The 16,862-nt window shown below is 35.7% G+C and overlaps 1 protein-coding gene across 2 annotated transcripts in view; it reads right to left on the bottom strand.

Moving 5' to 3' along the window:
• Positions 1 to 1,687: 1,687 nt before the first annotated feature.
• The window catches only part of khdrbs2 (KH domain containing, RNA binding, signal transduction associated 2), a 51,913-nt gene continuing 36,738 nt past the window's right edge, over positions 1,688 to 16,862 (bottom strand). The window contains exons 5-9 of one of the 2 annotated variants that reach the window (XM_058796677.1): positions 13,201 to 13,328; positions 11,062 to 11,260; positions 4,499 to 4,581; positions 4,328 to 4,386; positions 1,688 to 1,885 (exon numbers count right to left, since the gene is read on the bottom strand). In XM_058796677.1, coding sequence (XP_058652660.1) covers positions 1,788 to 1,885; positions 4,328 to 4,386; positions 4,499 to 4,581; positions 11,062 to 11,260; positions 13,201 to 13,328 — 567 coding nt within the window. In that variant the 3' untranslated portion in view covers positions 1,688 to 1,787. The remainder of the gene's footprint in view (positions 1,886 to 4,327; positions 4,387 to 4,498; positions 4,582 to 11,061; positions 11,261 to 13,200; positions 13,329 to 16,862) is intronic. The other variant, XM_058796678.1, reaches the window with a different exon arrangement.

The raw sequence follows: 16,862 nt of genomic DNA, 5'->3' as shown, positions 1-16,862 counted from the left end.
AGAGACAATGAGTGAGACTACAAGTCAAAACAAACGTACACTCGCATGCACAAATAACAGATGGATTGAAAACAGTTTGACAAAGCATATGTTACTATCAAAAAAGTAAACCAATTTGTGGGGCTGGACAAAAGCTGTCAGAGCAGAATATGATTTGAGAGCAACCATCTTTTTCAGCGTGTCTGGTTAAAAAGCTTAGTTTAGCTGGTCAGGTATTAAAGATCAGTTTTAGCTTCTTTTAAAAGATGGATTGTTAATTGTTTTTTTTTTTTTCTTCTTATGTGTTAGTAAGTCATTTTTGACGTCACTAGTTAACTTTATTAGCGGATTTAGAGGGCCGAGGCATTTATTTGGGGTTAGTGAGGGCAGGTTTACTTTTTGAAGTATAAATAACTTAATTTATGACTGGCATTCGCAACATTAGAGTTATTATTAGGGTTACCTGCTTAACGTTTAGTCATCCTTTCGAAGTCTTAATACGCGTCAGCATTCAGTTCTAATAGTCACAAAAAAGAGTTCAGGTCTCTATGGGGCCTTCAATAGTGTTGATATTTAAAAGCATTGGTATTACAACACAGATGCAGCCTTCTGATGTTCATTAACATAAATAGCAAAAGAGGAAAATGTACTGTAGGTAGCAGAGATAAAGCATTTTAACTGGATCCCATTCACTCCTGCGAGTGATGAAGCAGTGTGAATATCAGCCATATTCACATTGGCTACAGTGGTTAACACCAAAGGCTGAAGGCACTTAGAACATCTTATTGGAATATGGGGACGTTCTTACCTCCTGAATCTCCATATCATTCTCAGAGTCACGTTAGCGCAGACAAGTCAGTCCGACTTATTGTTTAATAAGCTGAAGCTTAAAGAGTGTGTTAAAAAAGATTCAATTTATTGGTCTAAACAGTTGATTTCCATTAACATGTTAAACATTTATATGACTAATCAAGTGTCAATGAACAATTTAGAGCTAATGTTAAAAATTATTTAACAAAGTTTAATTCTATTAATGAAGCTTATCTATTATTACACAAAATGACTTGACAACGTCTCTACGGTTCCTTTTTGTGGCTTTTCTTTGTTAAATAGATATCTATAAAAAAACATTATCCATTTCCTCAGGTCATACAGGCATTTAGTACTAGAGACAAGTACGTACCTAATCTAATTTTACAAAAATGATCTCATCTTTATTAACAAATTATAGCAACACAAGTTTAACAATTATGATCACCTATTTAGAGAACCTTGCACAAGGCGCTTTACATCCTTTTTATTACATTTGTATGTACAAATACAAGCTACACACAAAGCAAAGCACTTGGATGTGGCTACATACATAGCCAATTGCTTTCAAACCCAATACTGATATCAAAATTAAATGTACAAACTCAGTATTTACTATCATCAAATCAAGAAGTATTATGAAAGATGTTATGTACAAAATGACATTTTTGTCTTAACGCAAAGGTTCCCAAAGTCAGGGAAGCATAATGTGTGGCTAATTCCATGCTTTACATTTGGGGGACAAACAATGGAAAACTAAAGGAAGGGGCATTCATTGATAAAAGTACACTGCCAAATCCTGGCCAAAATTAACGTTCATAAGGAATCATACAAAGAAGTCAACAGTTTCAGATAAGAAAAGGGACCATGTGGCTTCCACCCCAAGGTTAGTGTGAATTTAAAAACATGATTGACCTATCACTTAAAAATCCCATTTTAGATTATTTAGTAAATAAGGTTGACGTTGACGTATGGAGGTCACATGATCTGGAGCACCTTTAATATCTACCATAGGGGTGATCTCTGTAGCCCCCTCGAGTAAGTCTTGATGCTGGAGCTTTGAGGTTGGGCCGCGATGATATCCAGTCCTCTTCTGCTAAAAGTGGAACGATTAAACGGGAAAAATGCAGAACTGCTTAAAACAGTCACAACAGACTTCATTTAAAGTATCTGAGAGAAAAATGGACTGAATGTAGATGTTACGAAGGAGAGGAGCCTCTTTAAATGGCTGAAATGCAATGCTATGATGATTCATCAGGGAATGGATATCCTACGGCCATGTAATTTCGTGTGACATTAGCCATTTTTAATGCTTTTTTTGTTCTAAGCATTACAAAATGATAAACTGAGCACCAGCTGATCATCTTACACATACATTTCAATAATTCGTTTAGAGCTCCATTCCTGCATCCCATCTAGGGCATTGCATGTTCGCCTCGGTACATTATCGTAGATTTGAGAAATATACAATGTCACTTTGCCCTAATTATCAGTTACCAAAGGCAGAGCAGATGAGGCATGAACTCCTGGCTGAGCTCACAGTATGACCCTGCTGTCATTTAAATACAGTATGTGTTGGGAGCCGATGCTCCATTAGGTTCTCTGAGTGTGATCGCTGGGCCATTGAGGAAACAATCAGCCCGCCTTCAGGGCAAAGAACCTTAACCTTCATTGTTGCTAACTACCGTTTCACAGAGAAAGGAGGAAAAACCATTATACATCATGAGAGAATCCCTTTTATTCCGGTATTCTGTGTAATGATCACTACCGCACAAACAGCCCTCCCTCACTCACATTATATCTAATAGCTTTTCCCCTCAGCTCCTCCTCACTGTGAAAAACTATCTCTGCTCATTGCAATCTTATGGAAGTCTGTTTCCACCTCTGAGTAAAAATACAACAGGTAATTGTGAGATACGTTAAAAATAAGAAATAAAGTCACATTGTGAGATATATAGTCACAATTACAAGAAATACATTCACAATTGTGAGATCAAATGGTCAAATAGTACAAAATAAAGATTGATTTGCAACTGCAAGATAGAGTCAAAAAAGTCATTATTAAGTCATTGTATTAAGTCATAAAATTGTGAAGTCGTAATTGTGTTGTCACATTGTGCCAAAAATTCACAATTGTGAGAAAAAAGTCAAAGTTGTGAGACAGTCACAGTTACAACAAATAGTCACAATTGTATAAAGTCACATTGCAAAATAGTCACAGCTTCAAGATATAGTCACATTGCGAGAAATAGTTACATTTTGAGATATGAAGTCACAATTGCAAGAAATGACACCACAATTGTGAAGCATAAAGTCAAATTTTGAAAAATATAGTCAAACTGTTAAAAACTGTATGTCACAATGTGAGATATAAAGTCACAGTTGTGATATAAAGTCACATTGCAAGAAATAAAGTTACAATTATGAAAAATAAATTACTTGTTTTCTTGCTGCTTTGAAACAGTTGCATAAAGCACTATATAATATATTAAAATAAAATAAATTCATCAAGTCAATCAATAACAGTATAATTATTCAGCTCTATTTAGTTTAATGTTGTTTCAATTCAGTTTAATAAAAGGGTCAATGTTGCAAAGTTAGGGTCATTATCCAGCTCAATTCAGTTCAAATTTTGTTCTTATCTGAAAGTGTAGTGAAGTAACAGTTCAGTTAAATCAATAATATTACTAAATATTGTCTTTAAACCAAACAGATGTGAGAAACAAATCTGCAACTGTGAAACATCAAGACACTGTGTGCAATAGGAAGTCACAAAATCGATATTCTGAGATACAAAGTCACAATTACTGTTTTGTTTTGTTTTTTTTTACGCTGAGGTGGCAACGGGCAAAACCTTTTCTAACACAATGAAATCTTGGTTTCGAGCCAAGAAGTGGCAAAACGTCAAATCATTCCTGTTAACACTTTGACACTCCACTGCACAATTTGCCACAATGCAAAATGAATGAGCAGGCATGTATACAATGGGAAACTGGCATCAGAGGAAAACAACAATTCATGCCAAGAACAGAGGGAATATTGCATCAAATGTAACCCACAGAAGGCACATATTCAAAAGCCAAAGTAATGGCTGAAAGGCCATTCTGACTCTGTTGGTGGGCCTGAGCAACGCCTCCAGCTCTCTACTGGCTCAAGTCCACGATTTCAAGTGCATCTTAAAACCCAGCCCTGAAGCAGACTAGTAAGGTAAGATGGCAGCTGCTGTGCCACGGGCCTCGGTGATTTAACAACTGGCAAATGCCGCTAGGTGTTTTTCCTTACCTTTAGCTCTGAAACATTTAACAGCAATATGGAAAATGAATGAGGCAAAGAGGTTTCTCGCTGGTGTGGGCAATGTGCCATGACTGAGTTTCAGCCCGCCTGCTATGCGAACTACTACTATGCAAGAGGATGTTTCTCTTTGTGGTGCACCAGTCATAACGGATGACCTAAAATCCTAAAAGTTTCCTAATAAGTTAAAAGAAAAGTGGATGAAAAAGTTGTGTTGTTTTAGAAGAACTGTAGATCAGATGCTTACCATAATTGTTGTAGGCTTCATCATTATTACCGTGTCCATATTCATAATATTCTGAGACACTGTAGGAGGGAAAATAACTCTTATGAGACATTTTGACAGATTCTTGGAGTCAAAGTTAAGCATTAATTAGCTCATGTTGTGACAAAATGTCTTTTAAGAATAAACGTGTACCTTTTCGACTGGTTGCTGTAGTTGTCATCATAGCCCTCGTAACTCTGGTCATCATATTCCCCATCATAACCATCATCATATCCCTGAAATCACAGAAACACAAAATAATAATCACAGAGGGCAACGCTAGAGGACTGAATCTGTCTCAAAGCAGCACTCTAATTGTTTAGGGTTGAAAAATCAATCTTTAATTACACCGCAATAGGATTTCTCTAATAAATATACTCCCAGAGTGGAGGACTGGCACAGCAGAATCATGTCCAACAGTAAATATTGATCAATGAGTGACAATTGTCTCATTTGCCATGTTTGAAGACAAGGGGATAATGCCTAGGTCGATCAAGTATTACAGACAAAAGAAACAATAAACAGATTAAAGCTTCATGATGAGATGTTTCAGGAGATCATAACTCATGTCATCCATACACCTTTTCTTACTCTTTTTTTAAGGATTAATTGATATTGAAAGGAATTATTCTTTTTACAATGCACATACTGAATATGCAGCACATATTTTACAGTTACAATTTTAACGGCCTAACGGAAATCCAGCAGCACATAAGAATCTTTTGGGAAAAAGCATCTGAGTGGGACATTCTGTTTTGCATAAATGTATGACTAAAATTTGTTTGTGTCTGTGAGATACACCTCAACAATCAGACTTTTTGGTCCGTAAAAGATACACAGCATCATAAAATGAAAATTCATCTTCGTCCTGTGCTAAATACACAATTTTGTGGTGATTACACTATATTGGATTGATTAAAACAACTCACTATTGGGTAAACTCCAAATAATTCACAAATGCAAACTCATGGTGTTTCCATTTTGTTGTTCAGACAGAGTAACTGAAAGTGCTTCCCTTTTTTATTAGGCCTAATCTGTCAGAAAAACCTTTACATTAAAATTCTGCACAACAGTCAGGTTTTATGAGTATGAAGAAGGATTAGACTAAATTAAAGTTACGGATTATGCCAGGGATTAAGTTGTTCAGGAGATCTAACACACAAGTTTCCTTCTATTAGTTTTTCCTTGTGCTAATAGGGTCAGGGTTCTGTCCTCTCCCACTAATTGACCGGTTTGTTAACACGTCCTCTTGATCGAGTGCTATGCATATCTTAAGCAGCAGCGTATAGAAGAAGCAGCATGTTTTACTATTAATGGCATATTTCAGAACATGTCAATCACTGTAATACCAACAGCACTCTAAGGAAATACATTTTAGCAGAACAGTGAGAGGTAGTGACTGACCTACCCATTTAATAGGGCCATTTCATAAAAAAACAGAAGGAGTAGCTTTCATTTTAACATTTGCGAAGATGAAGATGTGTCTGCTTTTTTTGTCTGCTATGACATTTAATGAACAAACAGAATAGTAGAATTGTCATATTTACTCACTATTATATTACTTAATATAATAAAGTGTTATTTAAGAGGTCCTTGTGTCTGACCTTTTTGACTTTAACATGCACTTACAAGCCACTGCGCATAATTCGAGCAAGCTCTAGTTAATGGAGCTTGATCGTTACATTTCAACACTCGTTTGAAAGAGCAATTAACTCTGGTCCAATTGAGCAAGCTAACAGGAAATAAATCAAGTGGTAGAGAGCACTGCAAGAGTAATTAATACAGCAGACAGCCAAAGGTCTTCAATACTCAGCTTCATTATCAATTGACAACCACCAACACCTCTTGACAGTGACTGATCTCTGTGTGGGACGGCAACTGAATAGGATTCCTCACTGGAGAGCAGCAAAAGGAAATGAATGGTTGAAAACGCTTTTTGTCCGTGATTCCGTCTGCTTACTGAATGAAGCCTCTTTTTCTACCACTTGTTTCTCAACCAATTTTTCAGGGCTAATATTTTCAGTTTGAAGTATGAGCAAACATGGGCTTAAGGCCAGACAGGATGGAGCAGTCTGAAATATATTGACATCCAACAGGCCATATATCTATTTAATAGTCTGTTCTGATTGTTGCAAACGTTGAAAGAACACATAATTCTTTCAAACATAATCAAAATGGGATTTCAATGCACATTAATTTTATATTAAAGGGAAACTGCATTTCATATCATGGTGATTAGTGACTAATAGGTTTAGATGAATTAAATATTATGTTCAGTTAACCACAGTTTATTGGAAAGAGGAGAATGAAGGCAGAAAGACCAGTCCACTGACTCAAAGTTTTTTTGTCATTGTTTGTATTTGCATCAGAAATTTACTAGTCAAAGCCAATTGGCCAACTTTTAGGAAATAAATAACAGCAATTAAGTAGTACTGTATATTAAATATATTAGAATCATGAGTTTAAGTGGAATTTAGTCATCCTGGTATGGGAACGTCTTTGTAAAATAACTATGTTGATGTTAAATTTAACTGCATGGAATTGTTGTGATTTGTTGAGGATCTGATTAAATAGATTATTTTCTAAAACAGCTGCTCTCTGAGCTTCTCCATACATTTCCACGCAAATATGTCAATTACCATGTGTTGCTCCATATGTAGAGAAATCATCACATATTCAGGACAGATTTACACTTTGCTTTAGGCAAACAATATCTCAAATAATTTAATCAAGCAAATTATTGTCCATGGCCAGAAGTCAGGTTTTAATTTTTTATATGATTTTCCCCCACAGAATTAAATGATCTTACCACTTACAAACTGGAATTACAAATAATTGATATGTCTATTCATATATGATAACAGCTCACTGGAAATCATTGAGGCACCTTCCACCAACCCAAGAACAACCAAATGAATATTTATAGAGCTAAAATAACAGTTCAGAGTATCCTGAAAGCACTGGCTTTGCCTGAAAGCACAGTTGTTTGCCAGTACTATGAAAGTGGCAGCAGGAATGTGATAAACCAAAGATCTCACTGTAGAAATATAGGAGCACATATTACTTGTTACATAAACTTTTACAATCACCCAAATAAAAGAATTAATTCAGTAAGCTGATGACAGACAAGTAGGCTATTACTTCTAACCTTCAGAAGCAGCAATTCCTGTAACGGAGCAATCTACTGCGCATTTGCAAATCATGTTGCAATAAATTTTAATAGGCGTTATTTCATGCACGACAAGGAGTTGTGATAGCCGTATAGCCAGTGTTTCCTGATTCAGTAATCACTGACCAGTAAATATACTGTAGCTCATAGAAATCATAAGGGCTGATATCGGCATGTACTGTACACAATGATTTAACCGGTAATTACATGCAGCTCATTCTTCCTTGATATTTTCACAGCAAAAGCACGAGGGCTACTTTTCCCAATTTTAACTGCCTTCTCATGTACAGCTCTCAGAGCTGAAATAATATGCTGAGCCTCTAGGCACTCCAAATGCATCTCTTCAGCAGGAAATTATTAAACTTATTCTTGAGGTGTATGTCGTACATCTGTTTTATTAAACGAGGGAGTTCTGCATGAAGAATTCCATTTCAATAATTAGTTCACCTCAGAAATGTCAAGTCAGCGGTGTAAGCGAGCCCATTGTTAAAAAACAATTAGAGCCATGGTGAGAACCTTGCTTTGAAATAGTGCGAGTGAAGCCTTTTCGCAACATTCTATTCTGCACCTTGAATTGGCTTTTGCCATGTGAAGTGGTGTGTGATTGTGTGTGAAAGAGGTTTACTGCGATACTATCCGAGACACTCAAGGGCTTCTTTCACAGCGATTGACCCTTTTCATTTATTTATCCACAGTGAGCTGGTTGTGGCCTTAGAAGGCATTCTATATGCTTTTTAATTGGGTTTTCAAACAGTTAGTACATTAAAAGAGTATATTATGCAGGTAAAAAAGAAAACTATGAGGCAGTTAAAGGGTTAGTTCACCCCAAAATGAAAAATCTGTCATCAGTTTCTCACCCTCACGCCATTCAAAACCTGCAAGACTTTAGTTCATCTTCACAACACAAATAAACTTATTTTGAATTCACATATAAACATTGTTAAATGCACATACCGTACAGTACATATATGATGAATGGAAAATCAAACATGCTTGATTAATGCTGTTTAACACGTTTGGTTGGAATGGACTTTCAATGGTAGAATGTACTGTAAATCTCTCCATTAAAAATATTTTAGTTTGTGATTCAAAAATGAACAAAAGTCTTGTGAGTTTTCTGAAGGACAAGAGATTGAGTAAATTGTCAAAATAAATTTCTCCAGTATTCTATTGCTGCACCACTAGAATTACCAAACAGAAATGGAAAAATAATTAGGCAAACAGATAGCCCCGCCCCAAACCAACACCATTGGCTGAGACCCTGTTGCTATGCTGGGCTGGTCAGGATAACCAAACAATCAAAACAATGTTTTGATAGCATCACAGAGCCTCAGTGTTTACACTTTTCAGCATACTCAACCTACAAATGACTTACAAGCACTCTGCGTATTAATCTGGGATAAGAAAAAGTATTTTAACATCAAACAATATACAAACAATGGTCAACGGATAAGAAAAACTGGAAAATGACAAATCATCAAGTAGCTTTGAACATATTATTTTGAAATGTTACAGCCATTTAGTTTTCGACTAAGCCACATTCAGAGATTTGTTTATTTTGTGGGAAGAAAAGGGGGCGTCAGCTCATAGAGGAGTGTCTGACTGGTTTGTAGAAGAGTGAAGAGCCCTCTGAGAAAGCACTTGTGATCTTTGAGTAAAGCTGTTGTGCTGAGAGGGAGAGGAGGAAGCAGTCTGGCACGGCTCGGCTGATATACATAAGAGCTGTGATTAACTGGATTCAAATCCTCACCAACAAAAAGAGCAGAATGCTTTCACACACCAATGGATATTCATGTGTCTTTCATTTTATACATCTTAAACCTGGATGACAGTTTAAGTTTGTGTAAAAGCAGACAGCAAATTAATAACAGAAAAAAACCTGACTATTTCTATTGAACACATACATACACATATCTCTGAATGTGGCTTAGTAGAAAACTAGATGGCTGTAACATTTCAAAATAATATGTTCAAAGCTGCTTGTTGATTACACACACTATACAGTATCTGTCGTTTTTTTAATGACAACTTAAAGGACATATTATTTTTAATTATTTTTTATATTTAATATCTTATTATAAAAATAATTTAAAATAATATGTCCTTAAGTTGTATTTAATATTTAATATGTATTTAATATTTACATGTATCAAAAATGACTCATAAACCATTTTCCCCTAATATTATAAAAGGATTATTGTTTTTTATTAACCCAACTGCACTTCATATTCAAAACAAGTTAGCTTTGTGTAGCTATAAGAATTCATTATGGCACTTCAGTAAAAGTTTTAATTTGGCTATAGTATTTCATTATTTATAAACTTGATTGTTTGATATTACTGTAATATAACTCTCATGCTGTTATGTTAATCACACAAGTGTAATATGATTCATAAAGATATTGAATCTTTGAAATGATTCTTACCAAAGAAATGTGAATAAGTAATACAAGATACAATTTTCAGATTCAGATCACTCTCTCTATGTGTAATATATAAAATATAGAAACAAGATACACCTGTACATAGTCATATACACTTATATATATTTCCACAAATATACGTGCACATTCTGGAATTCTCAAAGTCTAGGTAAAAATCCAGAGGTTGAGGATTGGCAATGTTAGATTTTGAAAGGTATACAATATGTTCCTTGTGAACTGCTCATTTCTTAGTCCTCTTTCCTCCACCTGCCTACCCTAGACCCAATTACTCGCAGAAATATGTCCACGTTTCCATGTCTCCCGTAATACAGAGGCTCTCCAGCAGAACTCAATTCACGTTGGTAATGAGTCTGTACTCTAACATTTCCCCATGCAGACAGACCAATCTGCCACAGCGCTGCACATATAGGGTTTTTGCATTAGGCAAAAGCTCAGAGGGAATCAAATCCATGAGATATTGCTTTTTTCATTAGGTTGGAGTTCGACGTTCACTTGGCTGAGAATTCGCAAAAATAACCTTGTGCGCACCTGGGTACAAAAAGTCTGCAATGTGAAGGTGTTGTCCTACAAATCAGCAAAAGCTTCCATTATTAAAAATAATCATCATTCTCATCACCATCATCAATAATTATAATACTGGTAACGGTAGTCAGATACTGATAGTGACAGTCAAGCTCATCGTCTCACAGACAACAGTCAATCAAGTGAGCAGATGCTTTTCTTTTTGCACCACACATGGCTTTTCTTTATAGTATGTCAGCATGTAGACTAACATCTTATGGCATTCAATCTGTCAGAATGGATTTTGTCTTCACTGATTCATTCAACCTTTGGTAAATAGAAAGGCCATTCCTTGTCCATTTCCCTCAGTGAATTTGATTTAAGGATTCATAAACCTTTTTTTCTGTCAAGCTTTCTATTTTGTGAGTGTGTATATGTGTTTGTGTGGGTGTATAAACAAGACTTTCAATAATGAAGAGCTTTTGGACACAAACTCAACTCAAAGTGTTTTTACCTCAGTAGTTCTTCAAACAAAACTAAAACACATACAGTACACATTTAAAAAAAATTAATTGTCATTAAAAACACTTAATCTTGACTTACGTAGTCATCATATGATTTGTGCGTGGCCTGCAGTAGCGGGGCTCTGTATCCAGGGGTCCCTGTAGTTCCTCTGGCCCGGGGTGCAGACACTCCCCTGGCTAGTGTGGGTGTTGGGACAGAGGTGCGTGTTCCCACAGTTCCTCTGGGTGCTGCTGCCCCTCGTCCTGGCGGAGGGGGTGGAGCTGCCCCCCCTCGACCTCTAAAGACATAAAGTAAGAGAAAATATATGACATAATATATAATAGAAATATATTATTTTTTCTTATTTTATTTTGTTTTTATGAAGATATACATATATTTTTTATTATAATATTTTATATATTTATATTTAAGATTTTGGTGCAATATATATATATATATATATATATATATATATATATATATATTTCTGTTTATAATTGCTTTTTTATTTAATATTAAAATAAAATACAAAGAAATATTGCTAAACCAACTTTACAATAATGACAACAATTGAATTGAATTTATTTTTTTTTAAAAACAAACAAACCTCAAAATAGGTTGGGTCTGACTCTGTGTAGATTTAGCTTAATATATATAAAAATTTAATTTTAATAGTATTTTACCACCAAACCTTCCCATAATTGTTTGATATTGCTGTGATATAACTCTTCTGCAGAACCTCACATTTCTATATAGACACATACTTGATGCAGTGGCAGCTCTATGCAAAATTAGTGCAGCACAACTCCAATGTTTACAGATAAAAAAATTAGCATTTTGTGTGAAGTCATTTGCTGCAGTGCTATAATAGTGGGTTGCTGTTAGCTGGTGTTTTCATCACCGACAGCCTATTAAAGCCCTGTGAACCATAATGCCAGTGATTCAATAAGGTGAGACAGCAGAGTTTTCAAAGATATTGCAATATTCACTGCCTCAGCTCTTTTCTTTCATTGCACTGCTCGGGTTACACACTGTAACGGTGGCAGTGAAGCATGGCATCAAAAATCAGTCTGTAGAACACATTGTTTCATTCAGTGCGATGAGAGACAGCTTTATTTCGCTCCCTTGTGCTGCTATTGTGGAATCAAGGGGTGAAGTTGTCCATTTCTGGAGTAATTTTCAACCTGATTACTGTTGCAGCATGGCAGATGGAGTTGGCAGCACTGGTGAATGGCAGATGTTTCGGTCTGTCCAGTTCTACATTTCGTCCATCCAAATCCAAAGATTCTACAGAGACTAATGGCCTCATCAGTGTTGTTTTTGCCATGCTGATTTGTGGTAATGACTTCTCATGGCACATCAAGGGGAAGAGGCGCTTTATAGCTTTATCCACCAGGAATGGTAAACAGAAAGATCATATTTTGAATCTATTATTACTACCTGAGGTAATGCAAGCTGTCGTTGTTTTGGGAGAATCCTAGAGGGATCTTCAGAGGCTCAAACAAGCCAGAACAAGTGCAGTGTGAAATGTATGAAATAAACATTAAAGATAATGTAAATGATGTATGACGGTATATATAAGTTATGCTTTTGATGAGAACAAATAATGCTTCACCTGCTAACCTGATTAATAACACTGAGCCTCAGGGCACTTTCATGATCCAACAGTGCGCAGATGTTTGGGAGTGAAAATTGGGCCTCTGTTAGAGTTGTTAACGGTTAGAGTTAAAGAGTAAACTTGGATGACTTCGGTTTCATCAGAAATGCAGAATAAGATTTTTTTTTATTGTTATATGATATTTATTCTTTTAGATCTGATTTGTACTTAATTTATTAACAAGCACAATCATGTTAGTTAAAGGAATAGTTCACCCAAAAATTATTTTTCATTTATTCATATCATTCCAAACTTGCATGCTGATATTTTTGCTGGTATTTTTTGGGGTCAATAGCATAAAACATAACGTCCACCCTTGTTTATTTTTAAGAATAAGAATAAAAATAATTGATTTTTTTTTTTTTTTCAACAAACCTGCTCAGTTCAAAATCCAAGAAACTAATACAAAGGGAGAATATACAAGAAATATTCAAAAACCTCTTGCTTTGTGTTCCACGGAAGAAAAAAGTCATACGGGTTTGAAATGACATAAGGTGAATAAATGATGGCATACTTGGGTGAGCTATTCCTTTAAGGTTTCTGTGATTGTTCAGAGGGGTGGTGAGGTGAAGCTACTGTACCGGGTGGAGGCTGTGGAGGTCAGACGCAAGCCTCGTCCTCGTGCGGTTCTTCCTCGGCTTGGGTCATCTGAGCCATTTAAGTAGGAGAGCTCACGAAGTTGCTCCTGCCTGATCTCATCATTGTAATCCTGTGGAAAGAAAAAAACAGCAAACCTGACATAAAAATATTTCTATACAAATGTGAATGTGTTGTATGTGCATCTCATCTGACATGCTTTTACAAAAAGAACTGATCCAGTTGGATGTACATCTTGCAGAAGCCAGCGTCAAAGCAACTGAGTTTTAAATGCATTGCCAGACCACCAGAACGTTGGCAGGGAATGTTAAATATACTGCCAGAAAGTTTTGCTGACTTCAAACAAAAAAACAAGGATAAAAAAAGAAATCTGTTTTAGCTTGTTTTTCAAATGTGGAGGACAAGAAACATTTTTTGCATACATACTGACAAAAAGGCACCATATGACACACACTCCAAAATACGGTGTTGAATGAGGGAACGTGATGCACACATATCTTTCATTTAGAGTAAGAGAAATGATAGATGCAGGAGAAAAATAGAACACTGGCTTATTAACTTTGTTTGACATCAGCTATCATTGTTGTGAAAGAATAATTCCACTTTCTGCATTTATAAAGTCCCTCTCTCATTTGATTGAACATGACAGGGCCCTGAATCACAAGGACGATTACAGAGTGGATAGCGCTTATTTTATTATCATGTCACTGCCACAGGCAGATAAACGGAGCCTCATTTCCACCAGCCACTTATTTTCCTTCCTGTTTGGCACAACAGCTGGGTACAGGCAAATATCAGACATGGCAGCTAGAAGAGAGTGGCCTTTCCACAGAGATATGCTCAACAATCAATAAAGATTGTATTGCTGAGATTTAGAGCTGCTTTTGTGTCTACTAAATGGACTCGGGCTTGTCCATTGTTAAATAAAATGTAAATATACCAAATACAGTGTTTAACTGGCAAAGCTATATAATATATATGACAAAATGTTTTTTTGTTTTTTTTTAAATCAAAGAATGCTGTAATATTGTGAAATACTATTACAATTTAAAATAAAACTTAATATATTTTTAAATGTAATTAATTCCTGTGATGGCAAAGCTGAATTTTCAGCAGGCATTACTCCAGTCTTAAGTGTCACATGATCCTTCAGAAATGTGGTGCTTATTGTTATAAATGTTAAAAACAGGTTTGCTGCTTAATATTTTTGTGGAAACCATGATACGTTTTTTCCATGATTCTATGATGAACAGAAAGTTCAAAACAATAGCATTTATTTGAAATAGAAATCTTCAGTGTCTTTGCTGTCACTTTTTGATCAAGTTAATTCATCCTTGATGAATAAAAGTATTAATTTTATTCAAAAAAGACCCCAAACCATAGTGCAATTACTAAAACTGTACATAAATACCCATCCACTACAGTGCAAATTGGTGAAACTTTTGGAAAAAGGACAAATGAGGGGTGATTATTTCGCAATCCTCTGAAAATATTCTTAGTAACTGCAGAGACAATCACCAAAGAAATCTAAAACCTAGAGGTAGGAATTTTGATCATTTCTATAACATGATGAAAGGTGAGGTGTGTAAGGTTCTTGGATCAGCGCTAGCTAGGTTTTCCCTGTTGCCAGGGCAGCCCATGTCTTAGCCTAAACAATCTGACTGCATTCCTTGCCTTTGGGAAATGAGGGTAACACATAGACAGACAGAAAAAGATTTTATACTGATCAGATGTAATGAGCATTCTGATGAACTCATTATGCAGAGTGTCTCAAGGTAAAGCTAATTATGTTCTGAATCAGATTTAATAACAGAGGTAATGCATTGATTCAGGATATAAACAGAGAGTCTTAGAAACACCAGGTCAAATTGTGTCCAGCTAGCCAGTCAGGCTGAAAAATAAATGAATAAAATCAAACACCGTCTCCGTATGAGTCCGTACATCTTCGCTGTATTAATGGTATATATTAGACTTCCTCCTGCAAAATCTAGGCAGTTTCCTTCTTAATGAGACTACAGTCAATACATGTACAGTACTGCCGCTGAGAAGAGCCCACTCACTCCTACTAAAGATGCTGCGTTTTGCATGAATCACTCTTTTCCTTTGGCAGTGTATGAGGTTGTGTAATCGTATTCACATAATGGGCTTTCTGTAGGCTTTATCAACAAAGGTTTAGGTCTATCAGTAGTCTAGGTTGCAAAGGCGTTTTGTTTGTTTGTTTTTTTAAAGACATATTCATTGTATGTTAACCAAGCTAATCTGGAATTACAAAATTCATTCAATGGAACTTCACAATTCATAGTGCAATTTAATCCAGAGCTAGAGATAATCTGCATGCAGCTTTATTTTATTTATTTTTTGACAATGATATCTACATACATAAATCATTGTCTCTATGCTCTATTGTCTTAAAAGACACTACTTTTATTCAGGAAGAATGCATTAAACTGACTAAATATGAATATGTAAACAGACATTTTATAATGTTACAAATGATTTCTATTTCTATTTAAACGTTACATCAAAGTATCCTGAAAAACAGTATCATGGCTTCCACAAAAATATGAAGCAGGACAACTGTTTTAATAAGAATAATTTTTTCTTGAGCAGCAAATCAGCATATTGAAATGATTTCTGAAGGATCACGTGACACTGAAGACTGGAGTAACGATGCTGAAAATTCAGCTTTGCCAATTTAGGAATAAATTGCATCTTAAAATATATTCAAGCAGAAAACAGTTATTTCATAATATTACATTTTTACTGTATTTTTAATAAAATAAATGCAGCCATGGTAACTATGAAAGATTTGTTTCAAAAATATTAAAAATATCTTACTAATGGTAGTGTATGTGTTTGTTGGGCATTATTTGGAAGCTGAGTCTCCCTCCATTTGCTAACAGCTTCCACTCTTCTGGGAAAGTTTTGCAGTAGCCGCTGAAACACTAACACTGGCATTTTCTCTCATTCGGACACAAGAGCGTCACTAAGGACAGGTAATGATGATGAGTCAGGGGTCTGGCTCTCTGTATTCCAATTCATCTCAAAGGTGTTCAAGAAGAGTTGAGCTTGGTGTAGGTCAGTCAAGTTCTTTCACATTAGACTGGGAAAACATTTCTTAATAGACTTTTCTTTGTGTATTGTGGCATTGTGATGTATGATGCTGGAACAGAAAATGTCTTCCCAAAACTATTGCAAGAAAGAAGCACACAATACACTAGAATGTCATGTGTGCTGTAGCATTAAGGTTTGTTTTCACTGGAATTAAGGGGCTTAGAAAAAGCCTTTAATTAGAAAGGGGCCATAATGTCATGTCTCTATAAAACAAATGCTATGACATATCCAAATGGCTGCCTGGATACTATTAACATTTCAAAGTGCACCATCTTGAGATGCCAGCACACTCTTTTAATCCTGACAGGAATCAAGCTTTCTGACAAAGATAAATGAGTAGACCACTATAAACAAATTCAAAGACGGAAAGACGTCAAGACATTAGCTCCAAACCCTAATGAGCTGCCCCGCTGCCTACTGCCTACATAGGAAGCTGCTTTTATGGCAGTATTCTAACTGGAATGGATATACACATTGCTGTCTAAGAATTTGGGTTAAAAAAGAAGGCATCATAGTTTTGTCAGGAGCTGGA

This window comes from Onychostoma macrolepis, chromosome 13 (assembly GCF_012432095.1).
Source record: "Onychostoma macrolepis isolate SWU-2019 chromosome 13, ASM1243209v1, whole genome shotgun sequence".
Taxonomy (NCBI): domain Eukaryota; kingdom Metazoa; phylum Chordata; class Actinopteri; order Cypriniformes; family Cyprinidae; genus Onychostoma; species Onychostoma macrolepis.
Note: the sequence above shows the minus strand (reverse complement) of the source record. Positions and strands in the feature narration are given on the sequence as shown.